Consider the following 26,758-nt stretch of genomic DNA (forward strand, 5'->3'; position numbering starts at 1 on the left):
GAAAAAGTGTTATATTCTCATGTAGCAAATGCTATGTAAATGGATCTACAACAGCTTCCAGTGACATGCTCTCACTTGACGTGCAGCAGCACAGACACAATATGTCATGTTATGTCTCTTAGCACATCCTAAAGAAAATCAGAGAGTCATTATTCAGTTTTTTGAACTATTGAAAATAGATGTACGCACCTCAGATGTTGCAAAATTTCTGCTAATTACCAGGTGTCCTGTTTATGTCTCCACCCACATACTAAACAGTCACGAATGAAGCTGAGCCACCATAAAACCAGTATAAGACACAATAAAATTCTTGGAATGTAAGTGCTTTTTGCTTCCTTTTTTATGTGCAGGTGTGATGTTTGCTAATTTACATGCACAACACAAAACACGTGTGAAGGAGAGCTTTCCCCAGTGCGCATGCAATATTCAAGTTCAAAATCAGAATATATGTTCTAGACTTTCCTCTCACTCCACATTCCTCCTAAACAAGATCACAAAGTGCGCTGTATGCATCCTTTTTAAAAAAGAGTAAGGCCATCTAATTTAATGATTAGCACACAGCATGGTGTGTTTGGATCAGTGGTTCTCAACTATTGTGGGCTGCATCCAATACTATCTATATGGTTCGGAGAATGTTACGTGGGCTGCAGCTGTGTGAGCTGATTGGGCCACAGCTGGAGAACCAATAGTTCGGCTACGACACCAATGGATTCATGTACAGGCAAGGGGGTTAAAGAATTTACAGATTTTAGCAATATCAAATTGTTAACTACCTGTAACAACACAAGTCACTTCCCTGGTGAAGCTACTAAAAGATATGTTTCTTTAGTTCTTCCTACTCAGATAGCTGTCAACAGAGACTTCTGTCTCCCTTTCGTTTACAACAGAAATTACAAATTATATAGGCAGTGATAATGTTCACAGAGTTGATTAGGTGACACATTTCCTGTAAAGAAGAATAGCATCTCTACTATACCTATTCCATCAGCCAAAATTGCTCCACAGTGATGAGAAATTATTTTTCTTCTTGCTATTACTTTGAAGTTCTTGAAACTCCTATTACGTTCAGCCTCATTTGCAGATGATACAAGATATTTTTAAATGTATTAAGGATATGGAAAATGTGCCTCATACCCTGCAAGTGCTACTTCTAGAAATGCAGCTCATATGAATTACAGACCGAAAGGAATGCACCAGTAAACTTCTATGCTTCTATACCATTTTCAAGAATTTTAGAAAATTTAAAACTTCAGATAAATGCATGATAGGTTTATCTAATTGTGATACTCTGATCAACAAATGCAATAACTAACTTTATAATATATAATCAGCAGGGCCAATAGTCACTGCAGTCCCTAGGGCAAGGTGTGAGAAGGGCTGGCTCCACACCTCTGAAGGGGCAGGCGCATAAGTGGAATAGGAGATACCAAGGGCAATCAGCCCTTAGCACCGCCCAGACAGTAGCATGCCCCACCACAACATCTATCACAGTAATGCAGAGCAGCACTCTGGCAGCAATTCAAAAGGGACTGGGAGCACCAGACCTCTTTGGAGCTCCAGGCCCTGGGACAACTGCTTATGCTCCACCCTCAGATCAGTGGGCCTGCACGTAATGTAGCTTAACAGTACCTAGCAGTTACCTACTGCTTGTCATCAGTAGATTTCAAAGTGCTTCTCAGAGCCTATTCTAGTGGTATTCAATCCCAGAGAAACTGTGCGTCATTCAAAAGGTGGTGCAGAGAACCCACAAATAGTTAGAGACATTGTGAGGTCATATTAGCGCAACTCAAAACCACTTCTTATTAAAGCAATAATGGGTAGATAAGACTGCAAACCAGTGCCACCCCACGATATTTTTATAACCCTTTGGCACTGTTTTTGACATAGTGGTGGGAAGGGATCCTGGGAATTATCCGTTGTCTGTTCAGTGTTCCTACTGCCCTGCAACATGGAAAGCATTCTGCTGATGCAACCACTGTGCTTGCTCTAAGAGCTCCAATCAGAGCTGTAGACCAGCGTTTCTTTACCTTTTTTAATAAAGTACCCATTTTTAAAAAAAAAGTATAAGTACACCCAACACGCACAATTTCCAGACATGCGAAGTGTTTTCTACCATTGTAACACATCTGTTTAAACAACTTAATTGTAACTGGTTGATTGGAGGAAATTGCCTATATAGGCAATACATTTGCCATCATATTTATCTATCCATCCTCTTTGCACAATCATATCAGATGAACATAAATCCAATTTTATTCATTCATATGTATATTTTATGCATACATATATGAACAGTGATCAATGAAATTAGAAGAAAAATTATAATTACAGTAAACCCTCGATTTTACAGACTAATGGGGAAAAAGGGTGTCCATTAATGCCTAAAGTCCATTATATCCAAATAGTTATACTGTGTGATGATGAACTGACCTTCCCAGCCTATCACTCACTCCTGTCCTCTGTCCCCCATCTTCGTTTCCCTTCATCCTGCCCCATTCTTTCCCTCACATCTCCATCTCCCTCTCCCAATTACCAGGAGAAGAGCTGAATACTGCCCTGGCTCCTTCCACCTGCAGCAGCTCTCAGCACTGTGCCTCCTCCAGCCCAGGACTCCAAGCCACCCATGCGAAGAAGAGCGTGGCCACCCCCAGCTTGCCAGGGAACTGCAGCCTCCAACACCATGGCTCCTACTGTGGACAGCACCAGCACCAACATGCTCCACACACACAGGGCTTGGGGAGGAGAGCTCCTGTGCTCCACTGCAGCCGCCACCCCGGTTCCTCTGGCCCCAGCTGCTGTGATGGCCCCTCTAGCCCTGGCAGCCTGAGCCTCCCCAGCAGCTCCTCCAGCCCCAAGAGTGGCTCTGGTGAGTCTCCGGCATTTATTGGAGGGGGAACCGGGGGAAGCTAGCAGACAGCATCTGTTATTTCCAAAATCCATTTTATCAGGATCCATTAAATGGAGGGTGTACTGTAATTTAATGCAAAATCTGAGCTTGTTTGGATGACATCAAATTCTCAAACCTTGATTTCAAACTGCTGAGGGCCATAATTAAATAATTTTCTGGAGACATATGATGTCAATTTAGATTTTAATTCAGTCACAGCTGAAAAACTTACCTCACAAACAGGTTGATGTGACTGGGAGGAGATGTGTGAGAGTCATGTTGTTTATACTCGCCTTACATTTTCTGTCAGAGCAGGGGAACGTCACCAAGTCCCATGCCTTGCATCTTCAGTACACTATCAGTACAAAACTCCAAAAGTTGCTCCTTCCTTCATTTCTTCCTAAATCCCTGCTTGCTCAATAGCAGTCTTCAAACAGATTCAAAATCCAAAGCTTTTTTGTTGTCAGCTTCATCAAAGCTCAGAAAATATCATTCAACATTTAATTCCCAATTTTCCAAATGTTCCTTTATTGCTGTTTCGACACATTCGTTGAAAACAATTTTCCAAACAAAATTTAAGGTACTGAAATGACAATATCCAGATAAAGCGCATTTTTCCAGAATGCTATTTTTTCTTGAATGTTTATACTTTATTGTGCAAAATTAAGATATTTGTACGAAAACCTTGTAACTGTAGGTTCAAGTTATTGATTTTATCAAATATGCCAAAAAGGTCAGTTAATCTGCAAATCCACAATTCGTTTTAAAAATATTGTACTAGCTCGGATTTGATTTCTGAGAGAAAAACTGTAACTTCAGCCTTCAGGTCAAACAGACGGTTGAACAATCTCCCACGTGTCAACCACTGAATAGTGGAATGAAATAAGACAGCAATATGTTTAGATCCCATATCACGGCATAGTGATAAAAAAAGAAACATGAATTTAAAGCTTGTGCCTTTATGAGGTTAACTCTCTTCATTGCAATCTCTAGTACAGAGTTTAAATCTTCATTCAGCTGTTTTGAAGCCAATGCTTCTTTGTGAATGATGCAATGAGCCCACTTTATTGAAGAGTTTATAGTTTTTAAATGGACCAATAAGATAATTTTGTCCACCTACCATTGCTGCTGCTGCATCTGTACACATAGATATGCACCATTTCCATGATAATCCATGTTTCAAAATCTGTTCATTTAACAAGTTAAAAATTTCTTCCCCCGTTGTTTTAGTATTGAATTCTTTACAGCAGTGTACTTGCTCACTTAGTCCTTTTTCATCTTTGTAATCAACATATATCTGACAAACACCTTTAATTGTGCACAATTCAAAATATTGATTTGTCAAGTTGCAAAGCAAACTGTTTCTTCTGAATAATTTTTTCAGTAATTTGTTTTATTCTGGTTTCTACCATCTTGTCAGTTCTTACTGTATGGTTCAAATGTGCAATATTTTTAATTTTGACAACTTCATTTTCACTAACTGTAATTTCAACAATTCTGACAGAAACTGGAACAAGTTTTTCAGCAATGGTATGTGGTCTTTCATTTTGCTATCAATTGTGCAATTTCATAAGAAGCTTGTAAAGTTTCTTGAGCTTTTTGCGTACACTTTCATAGCAGCACTAGGGCTATGTCTCCCTCGAAGCATCTGTTGACAGGCAGATCTCGACAACCTTGATCAACAGAACAAAAAGCAGTCAAGTAGCACTTTAAAGACTAGCAAAATAATTTATTAGGTGAGCTTTCATGGGACAGACCCACTTTTTCAGACCATTGCCATACCAGAACAGACTCAATATTTAAGGCACAGAGAACCAAAAACGGCGCTAGTGTATCAAGTGGCGCTGGGGCTGCAGCAGCAGGTAGGCATCGCCGGCGTTGCCTCAGGAGCTCTTCACAAAGGCTTCGGCGGCAGGTGGGCACCGCCGATGACTCCTCAGGAGCTCTTCGAAAAGCCTTCGCTCTGTGAGCCGGCCTAAGGGTCAGCGGACGTTGCCGCAGCAACCAGCACTCCCCTATACGGCAGCAGCTATTATGATAGCTAGCTCCCTGGGCCACAGAATGGAGGATGGCCCCGGAATTTATAGACAGATCTTACGCATAATTCATGATCTAATTTAAATATTCATGATTCTACCTGTGGTTCTCAACCAGGTCCTCTGGGCCATGGAAGTTACTAGAAACTCCCCACCTGTGCCCAATCAGAGGCCTGGATTTTGAATCCTGGTTCATGAATTATTCATGAGTTCAGGTTACCGGGGCTACCAACTGACACAGAATGACCGTTGCAGGGGCTGCTAAATGGCAGCCTATGTAACTTCAGATTTTTACCTGTACCTGTATTGATGTTAATGGCCAAAGGCTTGTTTCCCCTGGCCCACGGGGACGATAATGCCCAAGGGATAAAAATCCCTGACACTTCTGTTGACAGTACTCTGTCCAGAGACTGTTATGCCTCAAATTCTTGAGGGATAATACTGTTGAGGAAAATGGAGAGTTCTGTCAAGACTTTGTCGACAGAACGCTTTAAGTGTGTAGACACTCCCTGCATTATGTTGATAGAAGGCCCTTTCTGTTGACAAAATTCTCTAGGGTAGACCCAGCCTAGATGTTATTGATACCTTCACATTTTCTTGTAAAACATTCAACTGATTTATCTTTTAATGGAGGATGCTTTGTATTAAGGTGTCATTTGAACAAAGATGGATTCATAGAGTGGTCAGATAGATAACGTCTCACAGCAAATGACACAAAGTGGTAAAGGGAGTACACGTCTGCTTCTAGTAAACCCAAATTTCAGACATTCAGATTATTAACTGCATGCTGTTCTTATCTCAGAAGAATTTCCACTTCCACCACTGGTGCATGGTTTTTTCACTACAGGTTTTTCCGCCTCAAATGTTTCTCACACACTTTCCTGTGTACAACCTTCTTCCAAATCCACAGGTTTATTCTTTGTTTTTGCAAGGAATTGGTCCATTTCAAACCCTTTTGGTTGTAATTATAAAAACTAAACTAAAATTACATAAATAGCATTTTATAACTCACTTCAGCTAATAAGCATAATATTCCAGAGCCAGGCACCACCAGCTCCCTGCTTTAACCCAATCTCCACTCCCCTCCTTCAGAAACAGGCACCCCCACCTCTCCACTTTAATCCAATCCCCCCTTCAGAGCCGGGCACCACCCATTCCCACCCTGATATAATCCAATGCCAGTGATTCACCAGAGCCTCCACTACCACATGCTTCTCCCTCCAAGTGCTCGGGAGAGACATGTGCAGAGCTGCGCACAGCACTCCTGCAGCTCTGAGCATTTTATTGCTCAAAAAGCCATATGCGGCTCAAGCACGCCTACCCCCAGACTTCTCTCGCGTACTCTTAAGGGTACGTGCTCCACGCATTGAGAGAAACTGCCATAGACTACACAAGAGTTACATGTGGTTCAGCAACCAGGGGGCATATCAAAGCTTCTTAAATCAAGGCAGGGCAGTGTCACAGGACATGCTTCCTCATCCAAGCAGTCATTACATGTGCAGAGTCCAAGTTCTCCACAGAATATTTGATTTATATCTCATGCAGTTTCATGTCCCATCACCATAAGACATTCTCCAATATTCAAAGTTCTCTTTGACCCAAGGATGAGGGATATAGGTGTCGCTTCTGAGTCCAGCTCTACACTAGGGAACAAAATTGACCTCAGTTAGGCAATTCTAGCTATGCTAATGCCGTAGCTAGAATTGATGTTATCAGAATCGACTTTGTTTTAGTGCAGTCCAGAACTCTTCAGGCTTGCACCAATTTCCATTACTCCATGCAGCAAAATCAAACTCCAAAAAAACTGACTGCAACGCATCAATTTCCATGTAAGTATAGGACCAGCCCTGAGATCATGAGCTTCTCTGCTCTTCCTTCCAGTCCTTGCTCCCTCTTCCTGTTTTGGTTTTTTTTTATTTTTTTAAATGTCCCAGCTGATGAGCTAGATCACCTTGTTAGTGGCTTAGTCATCCAGTCCCTAACCAATTATCTCCTCCATTGACCCATGTGAGGATGTTTTCAAAGTGTACAGAGGGTGTGTCAGCCTTAAACTACTCAAACTGTCACAGGTTCTGAGGCCTTCTCCATACTGCATTGTTAGCTTGAGCTATAACTTGAGTTTTGCACCTATCCTGCCTCCAGTCCACACAAACCAGTAGTAGTTTACCTTGTGCCTGAGGCTACTACTACTAAGAATAGGAATGCAGTAGCCTTAATTACAACAGCCCACCAGCTATGAATACAATCACTTTGGGTACGTCTACCCAGCAATTTAAGCCCATTCTCAGTCTAATCCTCACCTTGTATCCACACTGAAGATGTTCTAACCTAGGACTCATTCACAAGGTTCCAGAAGGGTCCAAGCCCATATTAAGCTGGGAGATATGGTCCGAGCCCTATCAGATTTCTGTATGTTAGGATCCGAGTTGAGCTGAAGCCATGTAAAAGTCCTTCTGTGTCTCCCAGATTTCCTGGTGGCAGAGGAGCAGTGGTGCAGGCAGTCAGCACAGCAGCCAGAAGCGCCATTACTGTCTGGTCAAGCATACTACCTCTTCCAGGTCACCCCACAGCAGTGGCTCTGCATCCTCCTCACTGTTGCACGGAGCTTTCCCAAAGTAGGGAAGCAAAGTTGACAAGCAGGAGGTGACTCCACTGAATTTTCAACCCAACATCCCAGTGACAGGGAGACAGTCAACCCCAGTATTCCCTGCCACAGATTAGCTGACTTGAGTTCCACTAACCCTAGGCATACATTACTGTGTGGAGAGACAATCTCTATCAAGGTGTCTTGCACTCTCACTAGGTTTCAGCCAAGCAAGCTGGATGTACTATTGAAACTATTGCAGCGGAGAGACATCCAGAGATGCTACAATGTGAAACAAAGATAGATATAAAAATCACTACGAGCTCAAAATAAAATCTTAGATTATGGTGTCTACACTAGATTTGTGTCAACATAAGTTATATCAGCATTCAGAATATATTCAGCTATAACATTGCTCTTGCACTTCACACTATGCTCTGAGAGCGAGAATGCCCACACTTGGTGTTTTATCAACAGAGAGAGCAAAGCTTTGTGGGTAGCTATGCCATTTCTGCAGCTAGGACTTGTGCGAAGGTGAAGTGCATCCGAACACATCATAGATGCAAGCTCAATGGCACATGATGCATTATTTTCTGTCCCAGCCTTCCATGGCTTTTCAACTGCATTTCAACAGCTCCTCTTTACTGTGTGCCCATCATCTCTGTCTGAAAGGAGAGATCCCACACTGCTCTCTCCTGTTGTAGTCACTGTTATGAACCCATCACGGACAGTCATGCATTATATCATGAACTCCCAATTTTAACAGGAATCAGAGTCACCTGACGTGCGGTATGGCGTGGAAAGAAGCACCACCACATGAACTTTTGGCACTCATGGAGCAGCTGCACACAGTGGATTGTCAGTGTTGGACCTAGGAAACAAGCACTTAGCAGTGGGACCACAATGCCTGGGATGACAAGCAGTACCTACAAAACTTTCAGATGCAGAAAGCCGCCTTTCTGGAAATGCATGCAGAGCTTGCCTCAGCCCTGCTGTGCAAGGACACCAAAATGAGAGCTGCCCTCTTGGTGGAGAAGCATGTGGCAATCACAGTGTTGAAGCTGGCAATTTCAATCTACCACCAGTCAACTGCAATTCAATTTGGAGCTGGAAAGTTGACAGTGATGCAGTTGAAAAGCCATGTAAGACTGGGACAGAAAATAATGCATCATGGGCCAGTGAGCTTGTATCTATGATGTGTTGGGATGCACTTCACCTTTGCACAAGTCCTAGCTGCAGAAATGGCATAGCTACCCACAAAGCTTTGCTCTCTCTGTTGATAAAACACCAAGCGTGGGCATTCTTGCTCACAGAGCATAGTGTGAAAATGTAACGTGAGTGTACAGGGCTATTAATTATACCCTTCTAAGACAACCGGTGACTCTTGGCAATGGCTTTGTGGAAATGGGATTCCCTAGCTATGGCAGAGTGATAGATGGCACACATATTCCAATTCTGGCCTTGGATCATCTAGCAAAAGAAATGAGTACTTCTCCATGGTGTTGCAGGCTCTTGTGGCTTACCACGGGCCTTTCACTGACAGCAACCCAGCATGATGTGGGAAGATGCATGATGTATGTATCTTCAGAAACACTAATCTGTATAGGAAGCTGCAAGCAGGGACTTTCTTTCCAGACTAGAAGATTCCAGCAGGAGGGGTGAAATGCCCACAGTGACCCTGGAAGACCGAATGTACCCTTTACTTTGACAGCTCCTGAAGCATTAGAGGGGAAGCTTAGACTGGGGCAAGGAGCACTTCAGCAGCAGGCTGAGTGGGTGCAGAATGAGCATGAAATATATGTTTGGCAGATTAAAAGTGTACTAGTGATGCCTTTATGGCAGGTTAGATCTAAGAGAGGAAAACATTCCCATGATCATTGCTGCCAGCTGCATAATCTTTGTGAGGACAAAGGTGAAAAGTTTGCCCAGGGGCTGAGTGCACAGGAGGATCACGTGGCTGCTGATTTTGAGTTGTCTGAATCTAGGACTATTAGAAGAGCACAATGGAGCAATTTGAATCAGAGGGTCTTCAGAGACATTTTGATAATAGGAACCAGTAACAATGTATTTCTGTTCAGACATCTACCATGGTTCACAGTTTTGAGTTTCTTTTCACAACAGGAAAAGGAACAAAGAAGCTCCGCAAAGGAACACTTGAAGTTTGCTGAGCAAGAGCTATATAGTAAGCAAATAATTAAGCTGATTGTATATGTTTTATTACCAACAGCTAACGCTCCATGTAGGATACAAAGATTAGTTACCTTTCAGAGACTGCTTTTATTAGACACCAGTTACCAAAAGCCTTGATGGAAAGGGAGTTAAGAGTGCAGAACAGTGGATTCTCTCATAGCTGTGCTTAAGTCCAGATGTAAGTTTGGAAGTTGTACAAAGGGGTAGAGTGAAATTAATGAGATGTTCCAAAAACTTGGAAAGATTGTGTTGAAGAAATTTGGGGGTGGGGGTATGAAAAATAGTTCTGCATCAGCCACAGCAGAGGTCAGTACCATCTTTTCTGACTCATGTGTGACAAGGAATTTCAGCATTCTTCCATGGCTTTTATCATCCACTCACAGGCTTTTGAATGCACTCTGCCCCTCCTTCCCATTTCTCTCCACTGTCTCCTCTCACCCCAGCCACCCACCCTTTTTTTTTTTGCGCACCTCAAAGGATTGGAGCATCTTTCAGAATACGTTCGCCTTATTCCACTCGGTCACTTCCTTATCTGGCAAAGGTTTTCCGCCACTGTGTAGGGTGTTCCCCTGAAGGCCACATTTGCCAAAACACACAAGAAACAATGCAAAAGCAGCACGATTGTTAGTTCGCACAGTGCGCTGAATCATCACATTAAAATATATCACTTTTCACAGATGCACTGTTTTCTCACCCTGGTAAGCAACATCTCAACAAACACCATATCATGGTGAGTTCAGCCCAAAAACCAGGAGGTTAGGTGTTCAATATAGGGCAAAATGTCAAAGACAGGGTGGGAAATAATTTTCACAGGCGAGTCACTCCACAAATTTTAGTAAACCATGATGGGCCAGCTCCAGGCCCCTAGAAGGGGCAGGGCTGGGGCCTAGAGAGAAACAGTATATGTGTGAGATAGACACTTTATGACAGATTGTGTGTGTGGTAGGCACAGTAAATCGGGTGGCAAAGCACAGAGGGTGTGGCACAGATTGAGCATGTGACACAGACTAGGTATGTGACACACCAAATTTCTATCCACATCCATATCCACAAAAATGAGTCACAGATGTCTGCATCCATATTTCTGGATGTGGATACCTGCGGACACCAAGTAAATACATGTGGATTTCCAAAGGTCTACTGGTGATCTCTGAAGGATTCCTCTAAAATCTCAGTGTGTATCAATTCAGTTTCATCACACTGAGTAGCTACACAGGAGACTGTATAGCACACTCAAACACAGCTAGTCCTGCTCATTTCTATCCCTTCACCCATTTCTACTGCATACAAAAGAAAGAACATCTATATTGCACCTGTGTGTGTCAAACAACCAAGAAGCATCAGCTCAAAAAAATCACTTGCCAGGTCTCCTTTGGAGCATCTTGCTAGCAGAAAGATTTCTGGCACTAGATGAACACTTCCAGAATGGAGAAGAGTTTCCACCTTGCTGCAGCACTGGACAACCCTGCCATGGGCTCCACATCAACTTCCAATTCCACCTGCTGGTTTATGACTTCATTCTCAGAGTCAGGTCCATTGTCCACCACTTCAGCCCCACCCAGCTGCCAATGCGGCTTGGGGACTCCAGCTCCTCTGCCAAATCAAGAATGTCATCTCCAGCTCCTTACAGAAACAGGTCTTCAGTGCAGCACCAGAGCAATGGTTTGCCCTCCTTTACCTTCCGATATGGCTGGCTCAGCTCCTTTACATTTGCTCAGCACTGCAGTGTCCTACTCTTAGCCTTTAATCACACGGGCCATGAGGAACGTGCCCGCAGGTCTCCAGTCAAAGGAACTTGGACAAGAGCTGCGATTGGACAGCCTCATTTGCCCATATACTCAGAAGATCCAACAACTCTGATGTGGTCCAAGCAGGAGACCGTTTGCCCTGTGTAGCCGCTGTGGTCAACTGGGCAGATGCAATGTAGGCTTTCCATGCCAAACAAACAGGAAGTGGAGTTTCAAAAATTCCCAAGCCTTTAAAAACGGATGTATGGATGTTTGTTAAACTTCACTGCCCTGCAGCAAGGTAAAACTGATGACTAGAGTGGATAAGCACCATGGGACTTTCTGGAGGCCAATTAAAGCAACAAAACTAAGACTGACAGTACCTGCCTTTCGAAAACTATCAAATTGTCATAACTCAGTCCAATAAGAACATTCAATGAGTATAATAATTTGAATTTAACTAATATACAATCATTAAAAGCTTTTCCGCAAACAGTTCTGTGCCGCTCACTCAAGCGGTTTAATGTTGTTGCCAAAACAGAAGAATTCTGTCAGACGACGTGGCACTATAGTGTGTACACCTCCCCATTTAGTCAACAAAAGCTGCCTTTTGCTGATAAGCTCTGTAGCATAGAAAAGTCTTACTTTTCTATCCAACACTAGTATTTTCGAATGGGTTTCCTTCACAATATCCAGTTTTAAAGACAATACAACATTGTGGTCATACAGCTTTCCTGTCCAGTGAGTGTCATGCTGTTCCTTTCGGGTCTTGGCACTGCACAGCTCAATTTACATACTTTAATTGTTAAATGCAAGCCTGCAAACTGAACGGTCACCCAACCCCATCTCTATTATCCACATTTATAAGAGGACATGGATCCCTGCCTCACAAGGATTTTCTGAAGATTAGTTAATGTTTGTAAGACACATTAAGAATAAAGGTAATTTTAGTAACACTGAGTCAGCTGAATATGGGTGGATCAACTCAGATATCTAACCACAATATTTCAAGAGAGAAAAGTATTGTATCATTCTGCAAACAAAAAAATGCAAACAAATATAGCCCCATGTGCGTTCCCAGTTAATATGCAACCAGGGTATATACATTATAGGTGACAATAAAATTCATTGGTAATAAATTACAAACCATTTTAAGGGTACTAGATGAGAACCAATTCATAGTCATATTTTGCACCTGTTTGTCTACATGGTGATATGGATTTATCTGTCTACAGTGATCACAGGATGCAATGTGATGGCATGAGGAGTAAAATTCTCCACATTTTTTGAATACTTAATTGCAATGCCAACTCTGATATCTCCAACAGAGAAAATCATGTTGCGTGAATGGTTTATATATATACTCTTGAGTATCAGCATATATTATTAACAAGAGTTACTTGCCTTTGGAAAACTATCAGATTGTCATAACTCAATGCAATAAGATCATTCAATTAGCTGCTAAGTCTGAATTTGACTAATACGTATCATTAAACAATACGTAGAAATAATTCACTCTCAAGAATATGTGCACAATTTTGCTACTTTACATTCTAGAATGTACAGAGGATTAATACAGTTGCCCCCCACCCTTTACAGAGTCTCCGGTATAAAACTGCCTGCCTTAACTTGTCTTAAATTTGCAATCTGAACTCATAGTTGGCAGGGAGGTAGAGAGAATTCTCATTTGCTTTTATTAAATTCAAGGCTCCTCACAGTGAAAAAGGTTCACTATAGCAAACTTAAGAGATAAAAACTGTCTAACTTTATCACTCATAGGCCTCTGACACTTTTCATTTTTGTTTCCTGCATAATACAGTCAACATGTATCCTCCTCAAAAACAAACTAAGACTACTCAAAGTGGTTGGGTCTGACAACCATTGTACAAATTGATTAACCAAGGAATTTCACCCATCAGATACAAATAGGGAAAGGATTTGAAGAGACAAAACGTATTCCACATGCTACAACTACACAATTTAAGTATTATGGGTCTGATTCTAATTTACACTGAACAATCTTAGAGTGAAGGTAAGAAACACTGACAGCCAAATTAAGGCCCTTTTAACAGCACCAAAGTGATGTCAAAGGGCCTTACTATATGTGAGAACCCAGGCCTCTGTCTCTGCACAAGAGATATTTGATGAACAACTTGTATTTGACAACTTTGAACAAAACTGAAAAGGGAAAACATTTGTTTCTTGCTGAATCAGGTTACAGTTATTTACTTTAGTTTAGAGAGATACTATTCAGTAGTATCAGAATTCAAGCACTGTTCTGTCAATGTCTTATTTCGGTTTGGTTTACTAACATATTCATGTGCTCAAATAATCAAACAGGGGGGCCAACCCACGCATCTTTGAGCCTTTAAATGCAGCTCCTCAGACCCGCACACCAGGAGTGCAACCCATTTACTCCACAGCCACAACCCACCACTTGGTGGGAGAAGCAAATGGCAGCAGCAGTTCCAATGCGCTGCCAGCATTTATTAGTGGGGGAACATTTATTTACAGTGGGGGAAAGAGGGCTGGGAGTGCCTGGCTCCAGGGCAGGGCACTGAGCCACGTATATGTATCTATGTTCTATATCTATATATAAAATGTAAATATAAATAAATGTATAATATGCGGCTCTTTGCACTCTATCCACCACTATTTTGGCTCTTCATCTCTAACTAGCTGGCCACCCTTGTAATAGAAGATGCTCATCTTTCTTTTTTAAATCATGGCATATGACAGGGCAGACAATTTATGGCACTCAAAATACGGTGCCAAGCACTTTAAAAAAAAAAGTGTTAGGTGCCTAAAAATTGTAACAGCTGCGTCTTGCAGTCCTGAACTCACATTTTTGCCACTGCTCTGCACAAACATAACTGGACCTTTCATCTGTCTCTCTGCACTGCTCTATATCTTGTTCTTTCCATAAGAACCATGATTTCTGTCTTTTGTATGTTCCTATCAGTATTTGATTGTGTAGTATAGTTAACAACTTACACTTTGCCCTTTCCCCACCCCCCCAAAAAAAAAATCATAGGAAGCTCAGTCTCAACCTTGCAAAAACTTAGGAACATACATAACATTATAAAGCACACCCAAAACCAACGGAACCATGTAGATGTTTAAGACTTTGCAGGGTCAGTCCCTAAGATGATAAACTCTTGAGGACAAGGATCTTGTCTTTGCATACATTTGTATGGTGGCTAATAAAATGGGGTCCTGATCTTGATTTGGACCTGTTACAAATACTGAGTAACAAAATCTTCAAAGTATTTCCTAGAGTAGGGATGGGCAAACTGCACCCCACATCCAGCCTGTCAGACCCTTTAATCAGGCCCTCTGGCTCCCACCATGGAGCGAAGTAGGGAGCTTGTCTCGCTCCGGTGGTTCAGCCAGGAGTAGGATTGCAGAGTCGGCTTGCTCCACTCCATGTGGCTCCTGGAAACAGAAGGAGCCAGGGGGCTCTGCACACATGGCTCTGCAGCTCCCATTGGTCAGAAATCATGTCCAGTAAGAATTGTGGGGGAGATACCTCTGGACAGGGCAATGTGTAGAGCTGTGCAGCCCCACCACAATTCAGAGCAGGAGAGGCTGCTACTTCAGGTACATGCTGCCTGGGACCTACACCTGAGACCACCCCACATCCCTCCTGCTGGTGCCTCAATCCCCTTCTCCAGCCCTCATCCCCCTGCTGCCCTCCAAACTGTTTGATCCCAGTTTTGTGCACTCTCCTGAACCACAAACCCCTCATCCCCAGCTCTACCCCACAGAGTGTACCCCCAGACAGAGCCTTACCCTGCCCCAGCACCCCAACCCCCACCCAAACCATTATCCCCTTCCTGCCCCTAAACTCATCCATCCCAGCCTTTAGCACCTTCCTGCACTCCAAACTCCTCATCCCCAGCCTGACCCCAAAGCATGCATCCCCAGCTGAAGTACCTCAATCCCCAGCCCAGCTGACAGTCCGCCCGAGTCCCAGCCCAGAGCATCCTCCTACATCCTAAATGCCTCAGTTCTGGCGCTATCCCAGTGCCTGCACCAGCAGCCAGAGCATTCATCTTTCCTGCACCCCAACCCCCAATTTTGTGAGCATGCACAGCTCTCCGTACAATTGCCACATCAAGATGTGGTCCTCGAGCCAAAGAGTTTGCCCATCCCTGTCTTAGAGCCTATGTGCTGCAAAGCCACTCTCACCCTTATACCTCCAGGCACAACTCTGCTGCCACGAGCTTCAGTGTTCAGCTCAGTTTTGAGCACACTATTACTCTCATGTGAGCTGTCAGTTTTCTTTTCCTTAAATTTGCAAAAAATGTTGAAATTCCCATCAATTTCTGTGTAAGAGATGAAACAAACATGTTCTGATTGCTACCAATCAGGTACTGGTAAATGCCAGCCCATACCCAATGCACTTACTTTTGTTTTTTCTGGTTTATTTGCTGCTTGTTCAGGAAGTGAGGCTTCATCAGGAGGCACTGTTAAACGTAATCTACAGACATTCATCTAGAAAGGAAACAAAGGTTTTTGCTCAGTTTTCAGGATTTTAAAAAAGGTCATTTTAATAGACCCCTCTGTAACATAACGTGCTAGCTTTCAAATTTTCATCCATTCTATAAACAATGGAAAATGTTGGTTTCTAATGGATGCATTCTTTAGCTGGCAAGAATTAGTTCTGGGAGAATGTTACATACCTAAAATAACAACATGCTCTTGACTGAAATGGGGTTTTGCTATGTTTACCCAAATGACATTGAGAATTCAAATGCACACCAACACTGAAAATAAGTTTCTTCAGATGCTCTGCTTTAACTGTAATTTGCCACATCTTTGATATTTAAAACAGGAGAGTCCATATCAAAGAATACAAAATGCTTTCTAAAACAGACCCTGTTTTTTATATCAAGGTCATACTAAAAACTTGATCCTGGAAACAATCATGAGATTAGTTCCATTGACTATAATGAGATTAGCACATCAGTAAACTATGCATATGGCCAAAAGTTCATAAACTTGTTCTTAAAAAAAATGTAATTAAGTTTCCTCTTCCTACACAAGTTTGGAAAAGCCACTTTCTTGTTAGTGAAATGGATTAATAATACTGTTTTCCCCACAGTAATAGAGATGTACCAGTGTTAGTCTGTATTTTAAGAAAACAGCAGAAATGTAGCACTCTAAAGACTAACAAAATTATTTATTTGGTGCTGAGCCTTCATGGGACAGACCCACGTCTTCAGATCAATCTCATTTCTAATACAGACTGGCATTTATAAGCTCAGAGGACAACCAAAAAAATAAAAAGAAAGGCAATAAAAACTGACAAATCAGGTACCTGAGATAATGCCGAGCATCAAATGAAAGGAAGCAGTCCTTGTAATGCATGAGGTAATTGGTGTGTCTGTTCATACCACGTGTTAATGTGTCAAATCTGACTATGAATTCCAACTCCTAAATTTTTTTAATTTGTTTTTAAATTCTCTTTGTTCTAGGACACAAATTATCAGGTCTTTAACAGAATGGCACATTCCATTGAAATGTTCATTGACCAGCTTATGTGTATTGAGATTCCTGATGTCTACTGTGTCCATTTATTCTTTGGTGAAGGTTTAGCCCAGTCTGTCCAATCTACATAGTGGCAGGGCATTACTGGCACATAATGGTATAAATAATTGGTTGCTCAAAGTGCACAAGAATGTGCCTTTGATCTTGTAACTAACATAGTTAGGTCCAGAGATGGTATCCCCAGAATAAACATGTGGACAAAGTTGGCAGCAGGGTTTGTTGCAAGGAAAAGTTCCAGGATTGGTATTACTGTGGTGTAGCCCGTGATTGCTAGTGAGAATCCTTCTTAGGTTAGAAAGTTGTCTATAGGAGAGGACTGGCCTGTCACCTAGGGCATTCTGGACTGTAGTATCATGATCTGGAACAGGTTGTAGGTTTTTAAATGATGCATTACAGATGTTTGAGTTTGGGGCTATAAGGTGTTCTGTTAAAGACCTGAGAATTTATATCCTAGAACAAAGAGAAATTAAAAACAGCTTACAAGGAGAAATTTGTGTATTGGAATTCATATTCAAATTCAACACATTAACATGCAGTATGAACAGACACACCAATTACCTCACGCATTACAAGGACTGCTTCCCTTCCTTTGATGCTCTTAATTATCTCAGGCACAATGCTTAATATCCCCCCTGCCCTCACCCCGCCCCCTTCAGTCCTATGTACTTGATTTGTCAGGGGTTTTTTTGGTCCTCTGTACTTATAACTGTCAGTCTGTATTGGAAATAGGATTGATTTGATGCAGTGGGTCTGTCCCACAAAAGCTCCTCACCAAATAAATCACTTTGTTAGTCTATAAAATGCTACTTTTCTGCTGTTTTGTTTTTTTTCCCCCCCCACATACTATTTCCATTCCTTGTCTGTTCAGTTTGTAAGCTCTTTGAGACAGGGACTCCTTAACTATAAGTTTACGCTGAAAGGGCCCCAGTCTTGTCTGGAATCTCAGGTGCCCTACAATAAAAAGCAATAATGACGCTTAACTGCCAACACCAACTGCTGAAATGCAAAACACCCTGTCCAAACTAAAACCCCAAACTGTCTCTCTGATATCTCCTTGTGGATGTCGAGCTGTCAGCTCAAATTCAACATGGTTAAACGAAAGCACTCAAGTTTTTCCCTCAAAATTCCTCCTCACACCCTTCTTTGCCCATATGGACACCACTACCATCCTACCAGTCACTCGGGCCCATAGTGTGGGTTTCAACTTGGACTCCTGCTTCCATGTTTAATTCTTTGGGCATGAAATGCCTGCAATATAGTCTTTCCTACCAGTCCACACAGCTAAAATGCTCATCCAGGCCCACATTCCTCAATTACTGGAACATCCTTTTCTCCAGCCTTGACAAATGCAATCCCACTTCACTCATATCCATTGAAACCACTGCTGCACAGACCATTTTCCTTGCTTGTTGCTTTCACCATTTCACCCCCTTTCCATCCTTCCATTAACTTCCCGTGTTCCATCACATTGTATACGCTCTACAGAACTTGCCTACACTTTCAAGGCCCTATAGAACCTATTGAGATCAATCCCAATACTCAGACCTGAGTGAGTCAGAAGCCATATTAACAATCAATATTGGACAAAATAGCCACAGTAGCATGACCTCATTGTTTCATTTACTATAGTGCTATATATTCCTATGTTAACAGTATCATGGGAAATACTTATTTTTACATATTATTCTCACAGCAGGATGACTGACCATGTATTATTATTTTAATCAACTACAGTCAGTTAATAAGATAGCAAAACCATCCCGATTGGCTAATAATTAAATCACGTTGCAAAACACCATCAAATGTACATTAAAGGAAGACTTGTGGCAAGTGAATGAGCCTCTGTCTGACCATGAGTGATTTACATCTTTACATCCCGTTGAAAAAAAAAAATCAACCCTTTTTTAAAATATACAAAAAGAGCTCAATGACATTAAGCAGCATTCATTGTCAAGCCTATAATAAAGAAGTCAAAGTACATATAATGGAGGAAGTTAACTTTGGAAAGGAAACATTTTAATTTGAAATTTTCAAAGGAATTGTTGTAAACAATGTGATTTATTTTTAAAAATGACGACAACCTTGCCTGTATCCATGTACAATGGCTTTTGACACGCATTAGGTGACATCTGTAACTGGCATTAGAGGAGAATTCCAGATTCTTCCTTTCAGACATTATAACAGAGAAATGTAAGGAACTTCCTGTTTACAAGTTAATAACTGTACCATATGCTACTAAACACCTTCATTTTGGAGCATATTGGTACAAAATAGGATTATCAGGAAGCCCATTATATGCATCTTATTATCTCTTTCCTCTGCACCCATGCCTTTAATTTTCATTTTCCACTGTTTTTTTTCCTCCCATCAGCTCAGCAAGGCTATTCTCCCTAACATATGTTTGCAAGCATGAACCAGAAGGGAGAGGCTGGTAGTCTTCCAGTATAAGCAATCAGAGATAAACATTTATGATTGCTCTTGTGGAGACAAGCAGCTTCCTAACCTGTAGGATAAGAGGGAAGACAAGGGGATTTAGCGGGTTGTAAGGGAAGGTGATGAAAGAAATGAGGCCAAATTTTGCTCACTCTGATTTCAGTGGGAACAGAACTGGACTGACACAATTGAATGCAATCCTCCTTTCAGTGATTTGACAGATTGTATTTCTTTGATTTTAGGTATTTTTCTTGTTCAATGACAAGAGAATAAGAAAAAGAACCACACACCCTCTTCGAAGCAGGCAAAAAGTTTGGCATTCAACACAGGAGCCAGTCAGCACAGAGAATTACTGTAGTTGATTTAAATATTCACTGTATAGCTATTTACCAATACCCTGTAATCATATTGAAATTATATAAGCCCCTGACTAATGAACATTAACTGTCTGTAGAGCACAGGAAACAGGATTCACATGCAAATTAGTTACTGCAATGTGACCAAACAATTATGCAGATATACTAGCAGAATGCAGGAAATGGAATAACTGGTAATTAGAAATGGTGCAGCATCACCAACTCTTTGATTGGTTATATCATTGGCTGTTTGGCTGAGACCATTCCACTTTGGCATTTATATTTTTATTTCTCCTCTTTATTTAAAAAAAATATCAAGGTAACATTCTTTTTATACTTTCACTCTTCTTTCTCTTTTACTCCCCCTCCACACATCCACACCACCATTACTCTATTTATGTTACAATAATACCTAGAAGACTTGCTTTTGTGTCCTTTACTTCCCCATCCCCTCAGTCTCATAGCTATACACATGCTTGTGCACACACTCAATCATATACTCACCAGTATTTCTGCTATGAATATTGAAGGTGCCAAAATGAAAGCTTTATTCTTTTACTTTTCAGCTTGCAATGCTCACAGAATACTAAAGAAATATAAAAGAAATCCTGTAGCACTTTAAAGACTAATAAGATAAATTTAATTTTAAAAATAAGTATTTAATTTAATATTTAATTTAATTGAAATAATATTTTGCTAGTATTTAAACTGCTACAGGACTGCTTTTTTGTTTTGTGAAGATACAGGCTAACACAGCTACCTCTCTGTGAGAATACTCAAGACTAGACCAGAGGTCAGCAACCCTTGGCATGGGTGCCAAAGATGGCACACAAGCAGATTTTCATTGGCATGCAGGGTGGGAGCTCAGCCCCGCCCCTCCTCCCCCATATATCTAGGAGTTTGCTCAAAGCCATGCTGCCTGTGGACTAAGAAAAGACCAGCTAATGCTACCAATCACCACCTAAAAAGTAAAGCTCTGCATCTTAATTTATTTATTAATGAAGTTATTTTAAGTAGGACTATTAGTGACTTGTATCACGGGCACTCGGACTGTATGTTGAGAACAACAAGTCAAATTTCAGCACTCCTCCTCAGAAAGGTTGCTGAGCTGTGGACTAGACTGTCCTAGAGTTCAATTAGTTGACAAGACTGGGATTTTGCTATAAAATTCTACAGACAATTTCAGAAACATAGGTAAAGAAACTGAATATCATGACACTGAAAAAATGGAGTTTTACCAAACAGGAATTTACTCAGACTTTCACAATCACCATACCTCCCCAATTATAAGAACCCACGCACCAATCCCAGCATCAACAAATACCACAGAAAACAAGCACATAATATTTTCAAACATAACCAGTTACTAGCCTTTCGGAGGAACACCAATCTGAGAGTTTATTTTAATTGCCATATGACTGAAGTAGTTGGACGGCACCATAAAACAGATTGGGGATGTACTCTCATAATCTGTCCTCACTTCGAATCCCAGAAACTCTGATGCCACAAAGCACTGAACCAACTCCCCCATTCATTTTTAATAGAAATGTAATGAAGATTTTTCACAAAAGCTGCATACAGATGTGGACAGCTCCTCAACTGATGTTGCCTCTTGGGGAAGTAATACTTGGCATTGTTTGTTTGAAAATGTATTGGTCAAATGACGAAACTTGACTCCAGAGGAACTCAATCCCAGCACTTGTCAGCTGCAGGGATGGTTACAGAAACGCCTTATAAAATGACAAGATACCTCAGATAAAAACTAGGGAGAGACTGAACTAAGGCTAGGTGAAGGGAGGAGAAATATGACTGAGCTGATGGTGAAGAAAAAATGGACAGAAATACTAGGGTTACATGGAAATAATTTTTCTGTTGCTACAACAAGCATTACATCACTGTGGAGATTATAGCATAAATATAGCATGAGTAGGCAGCCAAATTAGGGACTGGAAGCACTCACCCATTTACTTCTATGTCATCAATAGGTTAGAATGAAATTGACCATATTGTACTGTCACTAAACTCCTGGTAGATGTCACGATATAACTTTGACAAAGAATCAGTTTTAAAAATCTGTTATTTGTAATCATGGCTTTTCTTCCAGTGGAATACTGCAGAATGGCATTCCGCCACCCTTCTTCTTTTGTTATTTCCTGCTGCCACCATTTTTAAACAGGCAGCTGGGCAGCTCCAAGCCAAATGTGGTTCTTCGTGGAGCTATTTGCAGCTCCCTGCCTGCCACCCACCTCTGCCTGCTGCCCCACTGGGATGCCACCAACAGCCCTGGTCTCACTCAAGTACATGGTTGGGTTGGGGCGAGTGGGGACTGGTGCGGGCCCAGAGCTGGGGGGAGATGAAAAGCAGGGAGCAGCTCGGGCCCCAGGCAGGACGACTCAGGCCCCATGGGGGGCGCTTAAGCCTCTGGAAAGGCAGCTTGGGCCCCAGCAGGGGGCAGTTCAGCTTCCTGGGAGTGTGATTTGGGCCCTCACAGAGAGGGCTATGCCTCCGGGGGGGGCTCAGGCCCCACACAGGGGGACAGTTAAGCTGCCATGGGGCAGTTTGTGCTCCCACATGAGCAGTTTGGGGATTGAATTCCACCACATTTTTTTTCTAGGAAAAAAAAACACACCATTTGTAACCTATATAATTTGCAGTGACCACTATTTTAATAAACTTCTCAATGATTAAAGTAATCCCATTTTGGGCAAAGCTATGTGCCCATTGTTTATTCTGTGATAACAACCAACCCCATGAGCTATAGTCCCAAAGCTACCCTGGGATGTTGTCTGTGATGCTCATGCACACACACCAAAGACAGGGTCATTCCAGCTCTTAACACTAGTTTGCCAAATGTAATGCATGTTAACAACAGCAAACATGCATATCAGCTTCTAATACACTAGCAATATAGCATTAGTTTGTTGCAAGATAGCACTTAAAAAGAAAACACTCAAGGTTAGACTTCAATTTTAGACTATGTTAAACAAAAAAAATTATATAGCTATAGATATAGATATAGGGCCCAATTCCCTAATCCTTACTCACACTGAGCAGAATGTTCCTTGAAGAAGCAGGGTCTGTTTTATACAAGTAAGAACAACAAACTCAAACCCTGAATGATTATTTTGACAAATGTTCTGCAGACTCTTTAAAAAATACAAAGCAAAATAATAGTGAGATGTGAAGCAAGAATGACAGTGATAGAGTTAGAATAATCAAAATAACATTTTTCTAGCAATGTAATTAAATATTTTTCTATTGATAATCTATTCTATTTTAAGATCTCCATACTCTCCCACTGGAGTAAGAAGCTCAATATTGAGCCAACTGCTGCAAATGGTAAAATTCTCACTGATTTTAGAGGGTAAGGAATCAAAAAGCTGGAAAGGTTTTCAGTGACAAAAGTACAATTGCTTCTGGCACTCAAGTGGTATGAGGACTGGAATTTTGTGGAGTAACTTCCTGCTGCTTGCCTCCATGGCCTATCTTTTGGAGCACACTCAATGGCTGAGGTTTCAGAACCACTCATTCTGTGTAGGGTAAGAGGTCACTAAAAATGCCTGAAGACAAGACAAGAAAACAAATCTTTAATTCAGTCAGCGCAAAAAGAAAATCTTGTGATAAGGGATAACTGACAAATATATGGAAAAATGTAATTACAGCCAGCTGCAGACTCACCTCTACAACAAAACGATTAATGGGCACTTTTCCTGTGATACCAAGTAGATGGGACCATGACATCTTGTCTTGTGTGTAATTTTGCTTAATTTGTTATTTTAAGCATTTTCATTTCCTTGTTGAAAAGCCATGTTTGGGAGCTAACATTTCACCACAAAAGAGAAAGGCACTATTCTAAAAAGAATTTTACTTGCAAATTAGTTCTGTTGTTGCCAGTAGAAAAAGATACTATATTTTTACAAGCTACTAAAACTATGCTAGAGTAGATTAGGTACAAAAAACCAAACCAAAACATGTATTCTAAAATATACTCTCTTAACATTACCCTGTTTAGAAGAAAGATACCAAACATGAAAATTATAAATAGGAAGGATGGGAATCACTTCATGCTGAAGAATTATGGAATAAGGCATCATTGTACTACGTAACTCGCTATTCAAACCTCTTATTTTCTTGTGAATACTATAATACTAAATGCAGTTTTTAATATACTTATACAAAACTTCATAATTTTCTGTTTTAACAAATTTGCTTCTTGCCCACCATGCATCTAAGTTTATGTACTACTTATACTTGTGATAAAGAATGAATTCAGAGATTTAACTGGCTCCTACCATACAAAGGCAGAAGACTTGGCTACAGCAACTTCACTTGTCTCATTGGTTATTGTATGCAATAGACATGATAAATTTCCTTACTGGTTTTGTTTTCTCTGAAGAACAGATGGGTGCATATGAGTTATATGAACTGGTGGAGACCCAGCACCAGGAGTATTCCTGGCTCAAGACTGGGCTCCACCAAAACTTGCCACCTGCCTGCTCTCCCTGCCCCATCCCCAGCATCCTCCAGCTTCTCTGCCACTCCGCATGCTCTCCCCACACCTCCTCTGGCCTCACCTGCCACCCTGGGGCAATTAAAAATGCCATGGGGGGCACAACCAGCAAGGGACAGAATGGCTTCCAGATGCTTGATTACACCAGCTTGCAGCTTGGGCATCCCAGCCACCAGGGTGGAATCACAAAGTGCTGCTCCAGCAGCTGAAGCAGTGCTTGGCACAGACACCCCACCCGCTAGCCACAGAGACACACATGCTGGCAGCTGGGGTAAGCAATCAGCCAGAAGCTGCTCTAATCCCACTGCACTGCCAGTGGAGTCCCCAGGCATTTTTAATCACCCTGAGGCAGCAGGGAAGGTCGAGGGACATGCTGATCACAGGTGTGAGAAAATATTTTTCCACCCCGTGTAGACTCTACTATGTCAATGGGAGAGAATCTACCACCACTCACTGCAAGTAGTTTAATTAAGCCAGTGGCACAGCTCTCATTCATTGGTATAAAGCAGCTACACAGGAGACCTTACAAACGTACAGCTGCAGCAGTACAGCTGTGCCACTCTAACATCTATAACGTAGATGTAGTCATTACCCGACCCATCTTGTTTCTCTAATAACACTTCAGTCACACAATAACACTAGTTTGTAATGACAAGCTTATCACCTGAACATAGTTGATTTACTGCCACTATGTTTCTAAACAATGTGCACCCTCTAAGGCAGGCATGTCCAACCCGCGGCCCTGGACAGCTAGTAATGTGGCCCCACAAGATCGTAAACTTTTAACATTATTATGTGATTTATATACACATTAACTATATTATATATTTTATATGCGGCCCGAGACAATTCCTCTTCACTCAATGCGGCCCGGGCAAGCCAAAAGGTTGGATACCCATGCTCTAAGGTAACAGCATATGCTGTTATACTACTGAAATAGCTATTTAAAGTAGGGAGGGTGTGGGAACATTCTTGTTATTGTACCTGCCAGAATTTTACCAACATTTAGAAGCGTTGCCAAGCAGATTAATACACCATGATTACTGATCTTGATTATGAAAGATTCCAAAATATTTAAAATATTGTTCTATTTAAAGGGCATATGGGCTTAAAGAGCAACACCCAGGAAAGCTCATGCCCAAATAAATGCCAAAGTCTTTAAGGTGCCAGAGAGCTCCTTGATGTTTTGTGGATACAGACCAACACATCTACCCCCTCCGAGATTTGTCACTGCTGTGCCCTTAAAACAAACAAACAAACAAACCCCTTAGGAAGTTACATCCGATCAATCAAATCACACTTCTGCCATCTGCTTTCTCACGCAGGCGGCTGGCCACAGCAGTACAAAGGGGAACTAGTCACCTACCCCACCTTGTAAAAGCGCCTGGGCTGAAGGGGAGAGCCCCCGTGCTAAAGGGGAGGGGAGGGGAGGGGAGGGGAGGCGCCCCCCCGCCCGCCCGCCCCCCGTGCCTGCACTGCCATCTCCGGCTACACGACAGCTGAGAACCCGCCGTGCCCCGCGGCCCCAGCTGACCGGGGCTGGTACCAGGAACAGCCCGCGCTGGCGGGCGGGTTCGGAGCGTCAGGCGCCGGGCAGCGGCGCGGACAGGCGGGGGCACCCCAGCGCCCCCGGGTCCCCTCTGAGGTTCGGCCCGAGCGGGCGCCTCCGGCTCGGCAGCGCGGCAGCAGCCGGCACCACCCAGCGCCCCCCAGCGGGAGGGCGGAGAGCGGACAACGACCGGGGCCGGGCGCGCGCGCGCGCGCGCGCGCGCGGGTCTCCCCTCCCGCCCCCCGCGGCGCGCTCGCGCCCGACTCACCCGCTTGGGGCCGGGGCCGCGGCCGCTCTCACCGGCGGGCGGCCTGGGGACGGTGGTGGTGAGGGTTAGCGCGGAGCTATAGCGCAGCATCCTCCTCTCTCCCGCCGTCCCGTCGCACTGACTCCCTACCCGGCCGCCCGCTCGGCTCAGCCTCCGTCTCCGCCCCCATGGCCCGCCCGCGCCAGGTGCGGCCCAGCCCCCGCCCCGGGGAGGAGCCGCCGGCCCTGGGCGTGCGCGGCTGAGCCCGCGATCCTCTCGCGTTTGAGTGGGGGCTACAGGCCTGTGCCGCGGGCACTAGTGGGTGCGCGCAGAGTGTGTGTGCGCGCATCGCACCCGTGCACGAGGTGTTTGTCCGTGCACCGCAGTGGACACACAGCAGCTATGCAAAGGGTATTTGTGCGTCTCTAGCAGGTGGGTGCACGCAGAGTATGTGTGCACACACCGCAGCTGTACAGCATGTATTGTGTGTCCCTACCAGGCGTGTGCTCTGGGCACTAATGGTTGCGTTCAAGGTATGTGTGCATACATTGCACCTGTACACAAGGTATTTGTGTGTGCACCCTAGATGTACAGACAGGTGCTATGCAACAGGTATTTGTGTGTCCCTAGCAGCTGTGTTTCTGTGTGTGTCACATAAGTCCTGGTGCAGGGTGCTGAGCATAGTC

At 42.8% G+C, this 26,758-nt stretch overlaps 1 protein-coding gene across 1 annotated transcript in view; it reads right to left on the bottom strand.

Annotated features, from left to right (window-relative positions):
* The window catches only part of MYZAP (myocardial zonula adherens protein), a 77,725-nt gene extending 51,503 nt beyond the window's left edge, over window positions 1-26,222 (bottom strand). Inside the window, exons 1-2 of the mRNA XM_075006831.1 lie at window positions 26,094-26,222; window positions 15,835-15,921 (exon numbers count right to left, since the gene is read on the bottom strand). Of these exons, the coding sequence (XP_074862932.1) occupies window positions 15,835-15,921; window positions 26,094-26,183 (177 nt within the window). The 5' untranslated portion in view covers window positions 26,184-26,222. The remainder of the gene's footprint in view (window positions 1-15,834; window positions 15,922-26,093) is intronic.
* Window positions 26,223-26,758: the final 536 nt, after the last annotated feature.

This window comes from Carettochelys insculpta, chromosome 12 (genome assembly GCF_033958435.1).
Source record: "Carettochelys insculpta isolate YL-2023 chromosome 12, ASM3395843v1, whole genome shotgun sequence".
In the NCBI taxonomy this organism is placed as follows: domain Eukaryota; kingdom Metazoa; phylum Chordata; order Testudines; family Carettochelyidae; genus Carettochelys; species Carettochelys insculpta.